Source organism: Fukomys damarensis, unplaced genomic scaffold (genome assembly GCF_012274545.1).
Source record: "Fukomys damarensis isolate Sample0158 unplaced genomic scaffold, DMR_v1.0_HiC HiC_scaffold_18, whole genome shotgun sequence".
Lineage (NCBI taxonomy): Eukaryota > Metazoa > Chordata > Mammalia > Rodentia > Bathyergidae > Fukomys > Fukomys damarensis.
Window position 1 is genome coordinate 28,264,325 of NW_022900930.1, and position 21,739 is coordinate 28,286,063.

The 21,739-nt window shown below is 34.5% G+C and overlaps 1 protein-coding gene across 1 annotated transcript; it reads left to right on the plus strand.

Moving 5' to 3' along the window:
* Nucleotides 1–477: 477 nt before the first annotated feature.
* On the plus strand, nucleotides 478–13,267 carry Aga (aspartylglucosaminidase). The gene is made up of 9 exons (XM_010629795.3): nucleotides 478–694; nucleotides 2,855–3,008; nucleotides 3,577–3,689; nucleotides 4,567–4,679; nucleotides 6,161–6,275; nucleotides 7,219–7,294; nucleotides 8,367–8,474; nucleotides 9,233–9,366; nucleotides 10,729–13,267. The coding sequence occupies exons 1-9, from the start codon at nucleotides 568–570 to the stop codon at nucleotides 10,827–10,829; spliced, it is 1,041 nt and encodes a 346-aa protein (XP_010628097.1). The 5' UTR covers nucleotides 478–567; the 3' UTR covers nucleotides 10,830–13,267.
* Nucleotides 13,268–21,739: the final 8,472 nt, after the last annotated feature.

Here is a 21,739-nt window from a genome sequence, read left to right on the forward strand (position 1 = left end):
CCGGAACGTGGCTTTCAGTGGACTATACAGAGGGTACATTTATATTTTCCCAGTTTGTCCGTTTCTTTCAGCTCAGGGATTTTCAACCAAAGGACGTCCTACAAAAAAGCTGTGGTGGGAATCCAGAGCACATTTTAGGATTGGTAAACTTTTCAACTTCAACTTTAATTAAGATAATAAAGTAAAACTTAAAATAGTACACAGCAATTAACAGAGGTTTCTAAAGTCATACAACCCAGGGTTGCATAACTTCATACTAATTTTCCAACGTGAGGCGCAATCTACGTTTCAAGAACTGGGAAAGTAGCAATTTAGTTGATTATTTTAAACGGGGGAAAAAAAAAAACTGCATCGCACCTATGAATAAATACTTCAGACCAAACTCCTCACGACCGATAACCTCAGCTCCAAAAAACTTCAGCGGACGAAAAACTTCCGGGATTCGGGAAAACGTTACATCTCGCGAGAGTTCAGGGAACTCAAGATTTCCGTGACCGCGGGGGCTTGGGTCTCAGCTGGCGGCCTTGCTCGCGACCTTTCTCGCGCTGGTCGGCTCAGCTCGCAGCTATGGCGCGGAAGTCGAATTTGCCTCTAATTGTCGTGCCACTTCTGCTCAGCCCGGCCCTAGTGCTGGGCTCCAGCCTTCTGCCCCTGGTCGTCAACACTTGGCCTTTTAAGAATGCGACCGAAGCAGGTGCGGGGTGGCGGCCGGGGCGGGTGGCTGCGCTTCGGAAGCTCGCCGATGGGGCAGGACTGGCCCCACTGAAGTTTGGGGCGCGGGGAGACCCGGCGAGCGCCTCCCTGGCCGGGCCTCGCGCATTCTCAGCCTCCAGCCCTTCCTGCCCCGCTGCGGCTTGCAGCTGGCCTTTTACTCCATCCTCCTTGCCACTGCCACATATAAGGCCTTGTCACTGAGGATTACGCCCTTTATTGGGCCGGCCAGTGTGTAGTCTCCCCTTTAAGTGACCTCAAACGCTGTGGCCTTTTTTTTTCTTCCAGTGGCACCCGCGCTGGTTTTTGCCAGTGTGTAGTCTCCCCTTTAAGTGACCTCAAACGCTGTGGCCTTTTTTTTTTTCTTCCAGTGGCACCCGCGCTGGTTTTTGCCAGACAAGCAATCTTCTCGTGGGTTGTCTTCTGTCGGCCTCTTCACCTCTTTTCTAACTCCTCACTTCACTTCAGTACCTAGGATTCCTTCCTTGCAAACAACTAATCATTCCCCAAACTCACTTTCCCCACTTACGTTTGCTGCTATATACTGACATGCTCTCTACTTGTCACTTAAAATGTGGGGTACTGGGCTTGTATGTTCATTAAAATGACCTGTGGAGCTTCTGAGGAATCATGTTGTGCCCGAACCCCATCTCCTGAGTTTTTTCAAACTGCTGGAAACGGCATCTGTTTTTAAAATTTCCTGTGTGATTTTTCATTTGCAATCAGGGAGGGTTGAGAACCTCAAAGCTAAGGTATCAGCTTTTTAAGGAAGTATGCCCTTGACTTCCCATCATCCTGCCCACTAGGTTCTTATCTTGTACGCTTTGATCTTATCCTATATAAACCATGATTAAGGGGTTTACACATAGTGTCATGCTTGTCTCTTTAATGTGCTTCAAGAATACTACTACAGGTGTAATTTTAGAACCACTTCTGAGACTGCTAGTATATTAATTTTCTGAGAGAAAAATTGGCTCCAGAATCTAGTAGAGGTAAATTTGTGTGTTACAGGTAGTGTGTATGAAATCAGAAAACATGAGAAATCAGACTGTGAAAAAAGATACTCAGCAGAAAGTCCAGCAGCCCGGGCAGGGGGCAATTCTTTATGTTACCTATAGTGAATTTTCAAGCCTGAAAGTCTAATAGTGATGATCAATTAGTGCTTATCAACAGTAGCACCTACCCTTCAAGGACTTCTCTTTTACTCAGTAAACAAATTCTCTTTTTATTGCGTATGAACTTCACCATTGATGATACCCACACAGTGTACTGGGTAGGGTCTACAGAACAACATAGTACTAAAAGTATAGTCACCCTAGTCAAAAAGACTACTTTTTGAAATGGTTGTGTGACCTTGAGGAAATTACCTAACCTCTCTGGCTCTGTCAGTTTTTGTGTACAATGAAAATTGTAATTATACATATACTATGCAAAAGCTATTGTGAATTAATCCTCTGAAGCCTACATTATTTGCTATTACAGTATTACTGTTAATAGGTGTTGCCTCAGTGACAGTACTAGTTATGAATATTTTAATACTCTATGGATGTAGAAGCAGTTTATAAGGTGATTTAATAGATTTTGAACTCAACTGCCTTTAAGTAGTTTCAGTTGTGCCTTTTAAAATAAAGGAAAGGAAGCTGGATGTGATGGCATAGGCCTTAATCCCAGTACTCTGGGAAGCTGGGGCAAAGGATCGCAAGCTCTAGTCCACCCTGGGAAATTTAGTGACATAGCTAAATTGTCTCAAAATAAAAAATTTAAAAATGGCTGGGGATATAGCTCAGTGCAAAAGCCCTAGGTTCACTCCCCAGTAGCAGAAAATAAATAAGGAGAGGATAGTTGTTTTTACAGAAGAAATAAGTGTTAATAAGGAAATAAACTTTCTTATTGCACCAATAATTAGTTTGAATTTTTTTCCTGAATTAGGCATTGAACCTAGGGCTTTTGCACTAGCTACAGGTGGTGATGTACTTTTTCTCTTGTCTCTGAAAACTCCTTTGTAGCACTTTATTAACTTGTTAAAAATTCAGTTTAAGTGTGAAAACAGAATTTGAAAGGAAGTTTTCAAAATGTTTTTGATTCAGTGCATTTGACATTGAAAAATATATAAATATAAACAAGCATTATTGGGATTTAACAGCATGGCAGACATTAGCATCTGGAGGGTCTACCCTGGACGCAGTTGAGAATGGCTGTGCCATGTGTGAGAAAGAGCAGTGTGACGGCTCTGTAGGCTTCGGAGGAAGTCCTGATGAACTTGGGGAAACAACATTGGATGCAATGATCATGGATGGGTAAGAATGTCCTACAGGACCTATTTATCTCTGTACCTTTGCTGCTTGTTTAACTATATTTAGAGCTGTAGTCCTTGAAGAACAAGATGGAAAAATGCACAACTTGTCATAGGTATAACTAGCTATTGTACTTGGCCTTTCTAAACACAGACTTTGCCTCTCAAAAAAAAAAAAAATCCTATTAGGAATAACCAGGAAGTTAGATAATCCCAGGGAGAATCCTAAACTGTAAAAATAAACCTCTGATTTATGAGCAGTCATTTATTTGCCATCCACAAATGCTGCAGTTTGCTTGACCAGAAACTGTGAGACCCTTTTCAGAAGCCAGGTTTCAAATAAGCTAAGTAAAAAAATGTCAGTGCTTTGGTATATAACGTAAATTGAATTTCTACTTTTTCTTTGATTTTATCTGATTGTGGGACTCTGGGGAACTCATGGTTGTATTTTAACTTTTATGTTTAGATAATGGAGTTTATCCTACAACACATTGTTTGGAGAAATGCAGTATTGTATATCTTTGAACCTATGACAATACTTTAATACACTTTACTGCATTTATTTCTTGCAGCGCTACTATGGATGTAGGAGCAGTAGGAGATCTTAGACGAATAAAAAATGCTATTGGTGTGGCACGGAAAGTATTGGAGCATACAACACACACACTTCTAGTAGGAGAGTCAGGTACTTTTTAACTATTCTGAAATTTTTTCTAGTCTTTTGTTTATAGTTGTCACTGTAAAAAAAATAGGACTCCATAAAAAATAGAGATGAAAGCAGACCTTAATTCAATTCCTGCTGTTGTACTTAATACCTATTTAACTGCACATGTTTCTTAACTTTTACATCTAACTTTCTTTGTCTTTAAGATGGGATCTTAAAAAATATTTATCTATAGATGAATAATTGCTGAAATGAAACTAGATTTGGAGTTGTTTACAGTTTTCTTCCTGTATTACATGTTTATATGTGTAAGACCCCAAGAACATTGTTAACATAATATGGGGCTGAATGAGTTTGCTGTTGCAGAGGGTCTTACTTGAACACCTTCCAGCTTATGTACTAAAGATGATACAGTAACATATAATCAGAAATATTTATAATGATGTGTAGTAGACTTCCTTCAGTTTGGTTGATTGTAAGCTACCTGACAGAATCTTTTACTCATTTAGTGGAATCCATTTGGCTCCTTGATTGGTATCTTAAAGCTTTTTCACCTTGAACTTTGCACCCTAGTTAGAGCAGTAAGATTTGGTACTGGTGAAAGGTGTGCCTTTTGTTTTTGGAAAAGTGGAGAGAATGGGCCAGCTCAGGTGAGGTAGCATAGGGGATTATCATAACATACCCATCAGGAGCTTCAAATAGATCAGTTTAGAGAAGACATATGGAAATTGAAAACTAGAAGTTGACTTCTCTAAAGGTATTTATGTCTGAAAACTCCTTTGATAGTCTTTGTGTATCCCACTTAAGAGATAGCTGACCTAGACTGCTTATAATACACATATTTTGTTTATGGCACATGTAAACTTGGTTAATTTACACTTTTCTTCCTAATGTCCAGCCACCAAGTTTGCTGAGAGTATGGGGTTTATCAAGGAAGATTTATCTACGAATTTTTCTCATGCGCTTCATTCAAATTGGCTTGCTCAGAATTGCCAGCCAAATCACTGGAAAGTATGTATTCATATTCAATTTTAAAAGGTAAATAACTTGAAAATTTTAAATGACATCCTTCTGCCCTCTGTTACCTACCTGTTGCCAAGGGTGGTGGTTAGTGTCTTGGCTGCACTGCATATTAGAAGCAATGATTTGCATTGTCTTGCAGCCTGGATGCTTCTGACAGCTACCTAGCAGCCTCTCATCACCTGGGGTACAGATCTACTGGTCTCTGAAAATAGTTTGCAAACTGTGAAGGTCTACTGTAAGATTGAAGCTGCCTTTGTCAGAGATGTTCTTCTAGTCTTTCTTTGGGATAAAGTCTTTAAAAGAAAAAAAATCAAAGGTTGGAAAATATTAGTCTAAAATATTTGTTAGATTTTTATCTGTATGAAATATATTCAATTCCTTGACCTAGTACAACTTGAGGATTTACACTGTTAGGTGTCTCATATGTTACTAGTGGGATAATTGTCTCTAATGGGATTTTTAGCACAAGTCAGTTTGCCTTTGCCATAGGTTCTTTCTATGGAATATTATAGTTTCTCATCTGTTTCCTTCTCAAGTCCTCATTAGTATCAGGGATTATCACTGGAAAGACTCTATTCATAAAATCAGGTTGTAGGAGGTACCTAGTACACTGACATATAAGGTATGAATATCAGTTGAACATTGATCCATATATCCAAAATCCAACACTCTGAGCAATGACATGATGCTACAAGTAGAAAAATCTGTATCGTCTCATGTGATGGGATGCATTGCCTTCAAAATGCAGTCACACTAAAAACAATGAAATAACTTTCAGGCTACTTGTATAAGATACTTATGAAACAGTGAGTGAATTTTATGTTTAGACCTGGGTCCTGTCCTCGAGAGCTCATTATGTACATGTAAATATTCCAAAACTCAAAATACTTCTATTGCTAACATATCAGATAAGGAATATTCAAACTATAGTAAATTCTTATTTTTATAAAACTATAAACAATCTAAATTTATGAGTTTGAATTATATTTTTGTCCTTAAGATTTAAAGAATCTTAAATTTTAGAGAGTCATACAGAACATACTCATATAAACTTGGCTATGAAAAAAAAAGGTTTGAAAACAGATTTTATTTTAAACCTCTGAATTTTTCATCTGGAGAACATGTTCTGAGATCTAAAGGTCAGGTTGTGTACCTTACTCCTTTGAGGATTAGTATCTAATAAAAAGCTTTATATCTACTATTATGCTGAGAATTTTACACATATAAAGAGAAAACACAGTGACCTGTTCCATGTAGTTTAAATGTTTAAACCATATTTTTCTGAGGCTAGCATGGAAATGTAGTAAAACTGCATATTCATCTACTTTCACATAAGACTTTGCTAATCTTTAAGCTTTGAGTTACCAGATGTCTTTTTGATTTTGTACTAGTGTTTAGTGATCATATATAACTGCTTGCTAATTTCTAAAACACCTTCCTTAAAAATAAAACTCAAATCTTGTTTACAGAATGTTATACCAGATGCTTCAAAATACTGTGGACCTTACAAACCACCTGGCATTTTAAAGCAGGACTGTCATACCTATAAAGAAATAAGAAATGACTATGGTCATGATACTGTTGGTAATTTACCTTTTATATAGTTTTCATGATTAAAATTTAATTCCCTTCTGTTCTTCCTTTTTTTTCCTATTCCTGTTCCAAAAATCAATTTTGATTATTTCAGTTGCTGAGTAAGTGCATGACCCACCCCCACACACATACATATATATATATATAAAGTCTTACCTTAGCATTTTTGCATAGTTCATTAAATTACTTATACAAGACCCCCAAAATCCAATGACTAGTCACCTTTGGATTTTAAATCTTTATTTGATACTTAGTTATTTAATTTTTTATGTTGTTTGAAATATTAAACCTTAAATAATTTTTTCCAAGCTGTAATCTGACAATTTCTATTAGTCTATTTCAGAAATTTTATTTGGAATTATATTATAAAATGTATTGAAAGTAACTAACATTTTAAGGAGTAAGAATATGGAATGTCTATCAGATGATGCTATGAGACTAGATCATTAAAATGCAAAATTATACCCAAAACTCTTCTTCTATCTGAAATTATCAAGAAAGCATATTTATATTGTTATTTTAGTCAGTTTTTATTGTTAGACACAATACCATAGACTGGATGACTTATATATAAAAGAAATTTATTTCTTGAAGTTGTGTGTGCTGGAAAGTCCAAGATGTACATGTTGGTAGATTCAATGTCTAACGAGGACTCATTTTTTTAGTTTATACATGGCAGTTTCTCCCTGTGTCCTTATGTGGAGGATGGACTAGCCAGCTCCAAGCCAAGTTATTAGCCTCTGCCTGATCACCTTCCAAAAGTCCTCCTCCTAAATCTTTCACTTTGTGGATTAAATTTCAGTCTATGAATTTGGGGGCACAAATAATTGAGACTTTACCACTGCTTGCTTGTTTAATTATATATTAAGTAAAATTCAGTTACTTAATTTCTTTCTTTTTTCTTTCTTTCTTTCTTTCGTTTTTTTACTCTTAGGCATGGTTGTAATCCATAAGATGGGATATACTGCTGCTGGTACCTCTACAAATGGCCTGAAGTTCAAAATACCTGGGTTAGTGTTTCCATAAGAACAGCTTTCTCCAACAAATAGTGTAAAGCAATATGTGCTAGGTGCTATGGAGGATCCCAAATGCAAAGCACAACGCTAGCCTCAGAACTGAGACAGATAAATGTGATAGACAAGATCTTACTGTCTGCTAAGGACCAAAGAAGGAATCACAGCCAGTGCTTTAGCGTGCAAGGGTGACAAAGATGATCTGTTTAAGCTAAGTAGTTAGGAAGGATGTAAAGTGGGTGCAAGGAACTGAGTCCCTGGTCCACAAAAAGTAAAGGGGAACATGCAGTATTGTGCACTTCAGGTTCAGGACCTCTGCTGGCTGAGAGACAAACCAATAGTGGGAGTTTGTGTGTGTGCATGTCCCAGAGTGGAGGGAATTGTGGAAGATGACTAAGGGAAGACAAGGTAGATTTCAAAGGGTTCAAAGGGCCTAAGGAGTTCTGGATTTTATTTTGCAATAGTAGGAGAATTTAAAGATGCATTACATGGAAAAACTTTGGTAAAAGTTTGATACTTTTCCTGGGAAGCAGGAATAGATTATAGATAAGAAGCCACTTTGGAACCTGTTGATAATCCAGGAATTTAGGTAATAAAGAATGGTAGGAATAGAATAGTCACTGCAAATCTGTGTATGTCATCTTGGCATAAGAAATTCTGTTACTTTTAGGAATTAATTTTTAAATGATTAAGTAAAAAACTATGTATTTGTGATATCATATGTATATGGACAGTGAAATAGTTAAACCAAGCTATTTAACTTATGTATTACCTCACAGACTTGTTTTTGTGATTAGACCACTTAAAATATACTCCTTCAGTAATTTTCAAATATAAAGTATATTGTTATTAACTTACTGTAGTAACTATATTATATAACAGATCATTTGAACTTATTCGTCTTCTTTGAAATACTGTGCCCTTGAACCAACATCTTCCCACTCCCTAGCATCTGGCCACCAGAATTTAATCTGTATTTCTGTAAGCTTAACTTTTTTATACTCCACATCTGATAACAACTTTATACCCGATTTCCTGGGGTAAATTCTTATGCTCTGTGCTCACAAAGTCGTATAGGAGATTCCCCCATACCTGGAGCTGGGGCCTACGCTGATGACTCCGCAGGGGCTGCTGCAGCCACTGGGGATGGAGATATACTGATGCGCTTCCTTCCAAGGTATGACTTTTTAGATTTGCAAACTTTAGATTTCTTTCATTGCGATATTTTGTCAAGGTATAAAATAATTTTTTGTTTCATGTAATTTGAATTTGTGTGCACAAGCTATTTAGAAATGACATATACAAACTCCTTATCGATCATTTAATTAATGATCATTCAAATTAAGTAATCATAGTCCTGGGAAATAGAACATTGTTTACCACCCTACTTCACAGATGAGAATTTTTTTTTTTTTGGTACTGGGGCTCGATCTCAGGAACTTCCGCTTGCAAGGCAGGCGGTGGAACCACTGAGTTAAATTCTTGGCGCAAAAATATTTTTGATAAATAATTGATGTAGGGCCACTAGGTAAAGGCATTATGGTTATTGATAAAATTAAGACGTGTAATTACTGTGTACAATTAATTATGCAACTACATGTTTTATACACATACAATATTTTCTCCTTTGTAGCTTTCTTATTTAAATATAACTGCTATTCCCTGAAACTTCTATTACTAAGTGACTGTTATTTAACCAAGTCTCCCTACCTCCAAAAAAATCCTATGAAATTAATGTTGAGTTCAGTAGATGACATTATATCATTTACTTGCTTTGCTGTTGAAGCTTTAGCAGGAATCACTGACTCCTGTTCATGTATATGAACTATATCCAATGTGATAATTTCAGTGAGTTTAAACTTCTAACCTTACACAAATCAATTTGGAGTTAGTATTTATTCTGTAGTATTGAAGTTTCATCTCTGTTTAAATCAGCTACCAAGCGGTAGAATATATGAGAAGAGGAGTGGATCCAACCATATCTTGCCAAAAAGCTATTTCAAGAATTAAGAAGCATTTTCCAAAATTCCTTGGCGCTGTTATATGTGCCAATGTGACTGGAAGTTACGGTAAGTTGTATTTGGATTTTGTATGTGTGTGAACTTATAAATGTTTGTAAAATATACACTCTAAAATATTGTATTTTATATATATAGTGTATTGTGCAATACACTATAGTCAAAAGAAAGGGAACTATGTAGAGTAGGCTCTAGGTAAAAGTTAACTGATGATTTGTCGACTCCCACAAGTCTTAAAAATATACCTGTGGTTGCCTGCTGGTGATCTAGTCTATGGCTGTTAGTTCTTATCTTTTACAACTACCCTAAAGGGATTTAGTTTCAGCTCCAGGACATCTTGAGATGGGCTGATTTTGTCAAATGCTTTTACTAATTAGAACTAAGTAGGGATAAATTATCCTGCCTTCTTTTTGTTCTATTCATCATGTAAATCATTTAGACATTTAAGTCTTTTTAGGGCTCCAAAGAACAAAATGTATTACTCATTAGTAAACCTAAAAAATTAGAATTATTTTGGTACTATATTTGAGGGATGTCTTTTTCTTCATTTACTTCCTGCATAAGCGTATCACAATTTCAAAGCATTTAAAGATCAATCACTGCTGATTCTCATTAGTGAATTTTCAGATGGGGAAGATATACAGCTTACTGATCAATACGACTTATTGGGTTGGACTGCTGCTTATTGTTCTTTGATCTTTTACTTTTTACACTTATGTATTTGAAAAAATTTTCGCATTCTCTTTTAACTACTAAGGTACAAAAGGCAATAAAAGTTTTGGGAGAGAGAAGGCTTATGTGTAAAATAAGTCAGTTTCATTAATTCCCTCTTAAGAAATAAACCATAGAAAAAAGTTGCATTTAACAAGATGGGAAAATACTAATTATAAAATGGTATATGAATTTAAAATTGACTAGCTCTTTATACATAACATAATGACAGTAGAAAGACACTCCTACCATATACAGTCTGAATATTTGAGCAGATGAAGTCAGACAGATAACATCTTGACAAACAACTTTTCTCTCTTTTATGAAAGTTCTACTCAGAACAGAATAAAAAGCAGTGGTGTGGGGGGGGGTTATGAATAAAATGGTAGAAATGCACCTGAATAATTTCTTCTAAGAAAAGGATGTGACAACAGGGTAAAAGAACAGAAAAAAAACAGCATGTATGTGGAGCCAAAAAAATCAGCTACCCTTCTGAAGTTTAAAAGGATAGCTTACCTACTACCTTTTTTTACCTCCCATTAACTACTCATTACTGAGGAGGGTGATACTAGTATACTTCCACGCGGCTTAGTTAGACATAGGTTACTATAGCCAGTATCTAGGCAAACAGCAACATCAGTATTGGTTATAAATATATGCATCTTATATTTAACTATACAACTTTCTCTTTTTTGACCTAAGGTGCTGCTTGCAATAAGCTTCCAACATTTTCTCAATTTAGCTTCATGGTTTATAATTCTCTAAAAAATAAACCAACTGAGGAAAAAGTAGACTGCATTTAATCCATCTTTTCTTTTGATGTCTATATTTAAAGAAGAAACAAAGGCTAAAAAGATTGTTCACAATTATTGTTTAGTTGTCCTTGTGTATTTAAAGTTCTTGTGTAAAATAAGTACAAAAATAAATTTATGCTGACATAGACTTTCTGTATCTGAAATTGACTGTTTTTTAAGCTTTGTAGACCCCATGAAAATGAATATCCATGTGTGTATCTTATACATATTTAAGTTTTAAGTGATATTTGAATTTCTCACTGGTGTTTCAAGAAATTTCTACTTTGGGGATTTATTCCCACAGTGATATAATTCATCTAAGTCTGTATTTGAGTACTTAAAATAGAGTATATAAACTTTTTAGATCCAAAGAAAAAAATCTCACTGAGTCTCAGCTTATTACCCCTGATTGGATTTCAGTATGTTATGTGATATGTCTTCTGTCACTGATTATTAGTTTTACCCAATATTCCATAATAGCTTGATGCAGGAAAGATCCCATTTATAGATGCTTTTTATTTTGCACATATTAGAAAATATAGGCAATCTTCCAATGAACAACTATGTTGATTTTCCTTGGATTTTTCTCTGATGGAGTGCTCACCATATGAAAGTTCTTAGGCCACAAAAATCTCAGATCTTTTGCCTACCAATGCTCAATAATGATAATTTCTTTTGAAAATCACATGGAAAACTTGATTTATAGTGCAATTTTAGTAGCTTCTTATGCTGAGGAGGGCCTTGTGATTATAATTGTTGTCTGACTTGGTATTATTTTCCTAACTTCTGAATTCACTATCTCTGACTGACAACTACAGGGAAGTTGTGTATCAGCTTTTATGACATCATCTTTTCCTGCAAAATTATTATCTTTTAAATCAGTAATCGAAGAATATGTACAACATTTTCTTCAAACTTCAGTATTTTACTCTGTTTTTTTCTATACCCACCATAATGTTTACTGTCATTTATAATGTAGGGTAGAAACCTATAGTGGAGAATGATAAGATCACTTGTGTTCAGGCCTTTTATGCATCAAAATTGTCAGGGGAGACCTTTAATAATGCCCTCTACTCTATCAAACTATATAAGATTCCCACAAATAATAATTTGAAATTAGATCTCATCACTTCTCAGCCTTTTGACTAAGATCAAGTGAAATCTAGATCCAGCAGCCATTGATGGTAGTCTGAAACCTAAAAGAAAACAGTTCTACAACTTCATACTCAAAAATCAGAAAAATCTTACCTTTGAGGGTTCCCAGGAGCTAGATACTTGCTTAAATCTAAAACTGGGCCTTGGAACAAGGAAAAACAAACCAGATTTAAACTCAAAGTATATTTATTTTAAGATGATATTCCTGTTTTGCACATTTCTTTCTATTAATGTCAGGCATTCATTTACCAACAGAAAGAAGAGAGTAAAGGAGAAAGTATAATTCTTCTCCCACTTAGGAGATCAGCTGACAGAAACAGCTTACATACATTTTTAAAGGATGTTTTCTCTTTAACTCACATTCTTTCTGATGGAAATAATGTCCTTATATATTTAACAGAAATTTAGCCTTGGAGATAACATTTCTAAAGTTCTAGATTAGATTATAATATTTAATGTTCATTATTTAATATGATTTGTGTATTACATATTATCTGTTGAAAAGAAATTATTTGTCCCTGGTGATGTATATAAAGGGAGCTCATGTCTTTGATAATGTTTTGATTCAGTGTGCACTAGAATCACAGGGAAAACACATAAGAACCTAGTGAAATACTACAGTCAGTAAAATGTAAGCCAATCATAAATAAATTGACTTTGAAATAGTTCATAAATACTTGGAAAGAGCAAGAATATTACTTGGAAACAGAACCTTAGAAAATTTAGTCGTGATCTAAACTATCATGGCAGACAATAGTTGTTTCTAGTTGTATCTTGGTTGTATCATTGTTACAAATTACATGAATGTTAAAGAGAATAAGGTAAGAGATAATATTCATAACTTTTGCATGCCATTCTTTTTTTTTCCTTTGTATAAAAAGTGTCCTACGACTTATTACTTAGGTGAAGCTACATTGTCCTAAACACACATGTGAACTAGCAATTTTTCTAAATGATTCTGGAAACTCTTGTCACTTAGATTTGCTTTATCTTTTTTATTTATGTAAACATATATATATGTGGACACATATACAGAGAAGGAATAACTTTTTCAGCTCACATGTTGCATTTCATATAATATTACTAACAAATTTGGTGGATTTAAATTTGACTATTACCCCAATGTAACAACAATTAGAAAAAAGAAATGATTTTCTTATCAGCTATATCAGAATGTGGTGTTATCCCAGAGGCTGCACTCAAGTGTTTTGTCTTTTTAGCACAATATGCAAAAAGAAAAATGTTAACCATAGTATGTAATAAGGATTGATAATTTTGTTCTCATTTATTTGCTTTGATTCATCTCTGGAATAAAAATTTTTTAATCATTTCATTTTTTTGTTTCAATAGGGTAAAAATTACTTTTCTTGGGTTGGTTCTTATTCTATTAAATCCAGTATAAACTGGTAGTCATAAATGCTCTTTGCCAAACATTACCAGCTCTGCCTACCTGGAATATTGTAGGTTTTCTGTTCTTGACTTCCTTTATGATTTGGTAAAGCCATTTGACTCATTCTGGTAATAACTTTTAAGCCAAAGTGGAGTGTGAGACCTTTCCTATCTCTTTTACTATATCAGGAAGATTTAAGTAATAACCTAAAAGTTAAACTAAGGACAACCCAACAACAATAGTAAAAATGAGAAAACACTTAAGCAAGATACAGGGACAGACTTCCAGTTCACCAATGGCAAACAGTGGGGCAAATGAGGATAAAAAGTCTGACAGTGAACCATCAGGTCATCCTGAACTCAAAGCACAGGAAGTAACAAAACTGATCAATTAGGCTCTAGAGAAATTTAAAACAGAAGTAATTTCCCAGGTAATTATAGAGATGATGAGCAAAATGAAAGTTATAATTCGAGACTCTAGAGCAGAAACTGAGAGGAAAATAGATGCACTCAGGACCATGATAGAAGCCATGAATGCCCAGCATAAGAAAGAATTGGAAACAATAAATGCCCAATACAAGAAAGAAATGGAATCCATAGGACAGATTCGAACAGATATCCTGGAGATTAAAAACTCCATTAAGATTGTTCAAAAAAGAGTAAAAGAGTCTGAAGATAGAATCTCAGATATAGAAGATAAAAATTACATTCAGTGACCGTGAAAAGAGAGGTCTTTTAAAAACAGTAGGGGATCATGAGAAATTGATCCAACAACTCTTAGACAATACAAAGAAGAATAACATAAGACTAATAAGAATTCAAGAAGTAGTAGGAGAAAATGCAAATGACTTAAAAAAGCTGTTCACAGAATTAATTATAGAAAACTTCCCAAACAGAGGGGAAGAATTTGACATACAGATAGATGAGGTATTTAGGACTCCAATTAGCCATGATAAAAAAAAAAATCTACACCTAGACATACAATAATCAAGATCCCAGAAACCCAACAGAAGAACAAAACATTACAAGCAGCAAGAGATAAGAAACAAATTACATGCAAAGGAAAGCCCATCAGAATCACAGCAGATTTCAATGCAAATCCTTTAGTTAAGGAGAGCCTGGAATGAGACATTTCAAGTACTAAAAGAAAACAACCTCCAACCTAGGTTGATGTATCCTGCAGAACTTTCTTTCAAAATGGATGGGAAAATAAGATACTTTCATGATAAAGAACACCTGAGAAACTTCATGAATACCAAACCAGCACTACAATGAATTCTAAACAATATCCTAGAAAAAGACAAGGCAACAACATAATGAGGCCCAACAGAGCAAATCAAATAGGCAAGGTAAGAAACTAAAAGGAGAAGGCAAAAAAAAAAATGACAATAATAAGTTAGTACATATCAGTGATAACCATCAATATCAATGGCCCCAATTTCAGCAATCAAGAGAAATAGACTGGCAGAATGGATTAAGAAGCAAAATCCAATAATATGTTGTATACCAGACACACCTAGTGCAAAAAGAAGCCTATAGACTGAAAGTAAAAGGACAGAAAACTTCATGTAGCAGGAGCCCAGAAAAAAAGCAGGGGTAGCAATCTTATTCATAGACAAAGTTTCAAACCTAAACTGATTGAAAGAGACAAAGAAGGTCACTACATCCTTGTGAAGGGAACAATTCAAGAGGAAGAGATAAATTATTTTTAATTTTGAGTGTGTTAGAAAGCACATATGCTTCTTTTCTTTTTTCTTCTTTTCTTTTCTTTTTTTTCTTCCCCTGGTGCTGGGAATTAAACTCAGCATATTGTTCTGGCTAGGTAGGTGCAGCACTACTGAGCTAAATCTTAGGCTTTACATTTCATATTTTAAAAATTTATCAATACATTAATTTTTGTCTTTATATATTGGTCTACCAAATTGATGAGATATCTTGGTTCTCATTTTCTTTGCTTTTTTATTTGAGAATTTATGTAAACTCTGTATGTGAGTAGTATGAAATGTATTAAGGTCCATCTGTCATTTTCCTCTTTCATCTCTGCCTTCTACAAACTTCATTTTCTGTCTCTACAGCTTGTTTGGTTGGAAATTTGTTAAGACAAATTTTGTTATGTTATCAATATAGCTTTGTACCTATTTCCTACTGATAATTAATGTTAATTTTTAAGTTTTTATCATAACTATACTTAAATAAATGGATAATAAATCATTAATATCACTTAGTATCTGGCACATATTACAAATTTTCCAACTCCCTTAAAGATAATAATTGTTTTTTCTCAAATCACACAACTCACAATCATTCCACACATCACTACACTGTTTTATTATACCAAAGTATATATTGTATTGTAGAAAATATGAATTGTGTATATGTGTGGGGGGTATGTTTTTACACATATGTGTGCACTATTAAATGAGAAACATGGTCATGAATGTGGTAGGATTTTGCACATTTGGCATATTGATAGTTTCTCTGGCAACCTTATGATTTCTCTAAATTACATGCTTGATTCAATTCATAGTCATTTGGGAATAATATTTTATATTGGTGTCAAATTCTATCATGCTTATAAAATATAAAAATAAGTATGGGATATAATAAAATAGAAGCAAAAATATGATCTTAAAAATGTGAACTCTTACTTTTGGATTTCAAATATATTTTCTTTTCTGTGGGAAGTTTTGTTAGAAAATGTAAGTGATACAGTCAACAAGCATATGGTATTTATCAAATTAATAAAACCGAGGAGTTTATAAATCATAAACTTTTGAGGACAGTTTCTCAACTATAATATGTAACTTTGTTTTATTTATAATTACATTATTTCAAAAATATTATATGAAAAGAAAATGAGAAAACATATAATGTTTGAAGATCATATCAAACTAATAATGTATTTTGATTAACAGTCTGTGTTGTATAAATCTTTATTTCATATCCTTTTTTGCTGTCATATATATGTATATTTGAAATTTTTATTTAGTATCTTCATTTCTTGTCATGTATGTTTGCAATCTTTAATAAAAAAATAAAAATAAAATATTGACTTGAACTTCCTAGAACTATATGCACAAATAAAATATAACATATACATATGCACAGCATATACACAGAAACATAACTATATACACAGAAACCTAAAAACATATTTCCTTAGTATTTTGATTTCAAAAGGTAAATAATATATATTTTAGAAGGGAGGAGGGGGTGAAGGAATAAGGGGAAAAAAAGAGAACCAAGACCTGTCATGTAAAGGTACAATATCCCAATGATGAATGTAACTATACTGTATACCTAAAATGTAGCAATAAACTCAATGAGAAAAAAAATTTAACTTCTTTTTAAAGTGTCATTACCTCTGGTGCCTAGTGATTAAATCGAGATCTGAGGACATAATTGAACTTGTTTAATATCTCTAACCGTGTAATTAAATTCATTTAAAAATTACTGGTGACATAAATATGTATTCTAATTGTATACTGATTGTGAAGATAAATTAAGATCTATTTAAGTCACTTGTCAATTTTTGTTTTTTCTAGTTCTCTTTTAAGAAAATGTTTCTAAAAGGACATTTAAAAATTTTTTCTTGAGTATTAAACTTCATGTCTTAGTATACTTCCAGCTGCTGTCTTACAAAGTAAAAAATGAGATAATGAGGTACAAAAAAATATAAATTGTTTGTGGTTAATTTGTGCCTACAATAAATATTTTCTTCTACAACTTATGATCATCTTTTCATGTTTGAAAAACCACAAGCATTTGATTAATAAAATAATTGTCCCATTCAGAATGGATATAATGGAAGTTAAAACTGCTCTGATCAACTGATTTTGCTTCTAAATTAAAGAAAAGGGAAATTATTTATAGCACTAATGCATGGATAGTGCACTAAGCAATTGGTGAACTGATTTAAACTTTGGGCTTTCAATGTAGTGCATTAGATTCATTTACTAATTTATTTTCTTTAATTAAAATTTGATTCCTATACTGTTGATGTTGGCATATAATATTTCTAAGGAATTCAGATTTAGAGTAAATGTAGAGAAACCAAATGTCATCTAATTGCTCAGAATCTATCTCTATTTATTTCTAAGTTGTGTAAAACCCATGAACACCATAAATGTCAAAATTATTTTTCCATTCCTATATAAAAGCAATATTATTTCTTTTGTTCTGTTCATTGTAACTAAGCTGTTTGAAAATAAAACCTAAGATAAGAATAAAAGAAATAGCAGACAATCCAAACTCACACAGTTTATTTCAACTGAGACTAAAGCAGAATATGAAGCCCACTTTTACCAGAACACACAACTGCTAAATTGTTTAGATTTTGATTTAAGTCACGTGAGATTTACACTGTATATTTCACCAAACACTACAAATAAGGGCTCATTTTTCTTCTGGTAAGATGGTTTTGAGGTAATGTAGCATAAATATTTCACATGCATACACTCACATGCTGTTTTAAAGGAATTATGATTATGATGATGATTATTATTTTGTTTTTTTGAGACAGGGTCTCACTATATAGCTGAGACTGACCTGGAACTCCCTAGGTAGTCCAGGTATCACTCACAGTGATCCTCCTGCCTCAGCCTCCAGAGTGCTGGGATTTCAGGCATGTACCACCAGCCCTAGCCTTAAAGGAATTTTAGAGCCCAGTTACTTGATTTCAAACCCAGACTCTGTTCATCAGCTCTATGACCTTGAGCTACCAAATCTTTTGGAGTTACCATTTTGCCACAGATTGCCTAAGGTGCTGGACATATAGCAACAGGATTTAATGTTTGCCCTATTGGATTTTGGTCTTGCTTTGTTCCCATTCTTTCTAGTCCCCTATTTCTACATGTTGGATTGGGAATGTGTATCCTATGCCATTGTATGTTGTAAGTGTTTAACTTTATTTCTATTTTTAATGGGGCTCACAGCTAAGAATTTACCTTAATCTCAGAGGAGACTTTGGACTTTTCAGCTATGCTGAAACTGTTGGGACTTTGACCACTCTTAGAGATGCACTAAATGCATTGTTCTATAAAGGAATGTGCATGAGTCTTTTTGGGGCCAGGGAGAATGTTATACTTTATATCTAGATGTTTCCCCAAAGCCAGTCTTAGGTGGGGCTTTTTAGGAGGTGATTGGATCACTGGGCTGTGATACTCATCTATGGATTAGTCCACTGATAAATTTATAGCTGGGTATAACGTTGGGAGTGGGCAGAGGTGGGTCACTGTGGGCGTGGTCTAGAAGTGTCTAGGTATATTCCCATGAAGATGGCCTCAGTCACTTGCGGATTTTTCCTTAGAACCTAACTAATAATTGTTCGTGGAAACTGCAAATATCTTTCTCAATTGTTTTTTGGAGGGGGTTGTTACGAGTAGCCAATCAGAGAATGATATTCAGTTTTCCTTGCTGCTGATTGGCTGCTGCCCTGTAACTCATCTCCATCTCTGACAGATTCACCAGCGTTCCGGCATCATAACAGGTTTCTGTAGCATGTACCTATTTGGAGTGTTCTGAATTTTGACCTGTTAAAGCTGTAGGATCACTAAGATGCCACTGAAATACACTGAACCTTGTAAGGCTTTATTAATACGTATTTTATTAAATTAAATTATACAACTACAAGAGATAACATATTTAGGATTTAAAGTATAAAAATAGGCATTCACAGGCATTTTTCTAACCATACCTGAAATTCATGGCTTTTCACAATTCACAGGTGCTCTAGGAACATAACATCTGTGAATTTTGGGGTCCACTGTAAATTCCCCCTTCCCTGGATCCTTCTCTACTTCCTGGTGCCATGCCATAAACTCTTTCTCTTCTGCCATGCTGACCTGCTTTGGAGCCAGTTGACTATGGACTGAAACCTCTATAAGATGAGGCAAAATAAACCTTTTCTCCTACAAGTTGTGGGTGTTGAGTATTGTGTCTCAGCAACAAGAAAGTAGCTAAGACATGGACCAAAAGGACTTCCAAAAACTGAATCAAGACACAAAGCTTCTAGCCATCACCAAAAAAAAACTCAAAATGGACCATATCTCTAAATTATATAAAATATAAAACTATGAAATTATATAGCTCCTTGAAAATCCAGAGGACTTTTTGTTTGGCAGTGAGCTTTATATATGAAACCAAAGGTAAGATCTATGAAAAAAGTATTCAATTCTCTGTGAAAGATATTTTCAAGAAAAAAGAGAAGCCACAGATGCAAAGAAAATATTTGCAAAAGTTGTAGCTGATAAATCTCTGTAATCCACAATATGCAAAGAACTCCTAACAACTCAACCATAAGAAAACAATGAGATTGTTAAATGGGCAAAATATTTAAACAAACACCTAATTTATTTATTTTTTTATTATTTTTTAATTTTAAATTGAATTTATTGGTACATTCTAGGTAGACAGTACAGTTACATTCATTACTGGGATCTTGTACCTTTACATGACAGTTCTTGGTTCTCATTTTTTCCCCTTGTCCCCATCCTCCCTTCACCCCCTCTTCCCCTCCCCACCTTCAAACACTTTAATTCTATGTTTACATTTTCTCATATATTTTTCCTTTTCCCTTATTCCCCTTTCCCTATCCTTCTCACTGTCCCTACATCTTTGGTCCTTTTCTTCCTATTTCATATTGCTAATTGCCCCATTAGGATCTTGAGTACTATTTTAGTTTTTCACACCAGAGAAATTTGGTATTTGCATATGTGTGACTTATTTATTTCACTTAGGAGTATATCCTCAAAATGTACCCATTTATCTATGAATGATCTACCTTCTCATTCTTTATGGATGAGTAGTATTCCATTTCAAACACCTAATTTAAGAAGATACACAGATGACAATTTGCCAAATGAAAAGATGCTGTCCATTGCATATTACTAAAGAAGTTCAAATTAGAACAACGAGATCCCACTGCACACCAATTATAATGGCCAAACTTCAAAGCATTACTGGTATCAATAGCTGGTGAAGATATGAAATAAAGAGGAACTCTCATTTCTGATCAGAATAAAGACTGGCATGTAAAATGAAAATTCAGTGCAGCAGTTTCATGCAATGTTCTTACCATTTAATTCCACAGTCACAGTCCTTGGTATTTTCTCACATGGATTAAAAACTTAGGTACACACAGGTATCTAACAGTCATTTTAGTCACTATTACAAAATGTCCTTTGGTAGAAAAGTGTATAAATAGACTATGTATATCTAGACAATAAACTGTTATTAAGTGCTAAAAGAAAATGAGCAATTCAAGCTGTGAAAAGACCTGGAAGAACTTTAGATGTATATTACTGAGTAAAAGAACCAATGTAAAAAAGGTTGTAGTCTGTATATTTCCAACTGTGCGACATTCTGGGAAAACAAAACTATAGAGATGGTAAGAAGATGAGTGGTTGCCAGAAGTTAATGGGGGCTAAAATGAATATGCATCACACATAGGACTTTTAGACAGTGAAGCTACTTTACTCTGAGAGATGGCAATAGATGATACATGTCATTACACATCTGTCAAATTGTATAGGATGTACATATTAGGAGTGCCTCTGAATGTAAACTATGGACTTTGGGTGATGGTAATGAGTCACTGTAGGTTCCTAGATTGTAACAAATGCACCACTTGTAGGATGTTGGTAGTTGGGGAGTTTTGATAATGAGTGCTGGATGTATATGGCAATTCTTTGTACTTTCTGCCCAATTTTGTTGTGAACTTAAACACTGCTCTAAGATATAATCTTTTGAAAGAGAAAACCAAATATCACATTTCTAACATCTTTGAAAGCCTTAGAGATGTTCACCATTACAACTATATTTCACACATTAGTGCTCGTCAGGAGCTGGGTGAGCTGCTCTGTTGGGATACACAACAACTCTCAGGTTTGTCAGCACCATACCAAGCTTGCTCTATTCCTTTACCCTACTTGTGTGGTCATGGACTTTTGAATTTATGACCCCCGATGTGGAGGAATTGTAATGGCTTCATTTCCTTCCTCTTTTGTGCATCCTACTTTGAGATGTAATACTTAAATTATAGTAGAAAGAGACTGACTGGAAATCAGACAACAGTTCATAGTAATGGCAGTTCCAGAATTCTAATAGAAGAGAGAGATGTCAATTGGACTGCAAAAGTAACTGAATTTGCATAGCAAGTACATGCATTTTTATATGGGTCTGCTTTGGAGGACTGATGAAAATTAAGGTGAAGGCTACCTCCAGAAGCACTTTTTAGCATTAACACTGGCTCAAACTCAGCTGTCACAAACTTCTTCTTCTCCTTCTTCTTCTTCTTCTTCTTCTTCTTCCTCTTCCTCTTCCTCTTCCTCTTCCTCTTCCTTCTTCTTCTTCTTCTTCTTCTTCTTCTTCTTCTT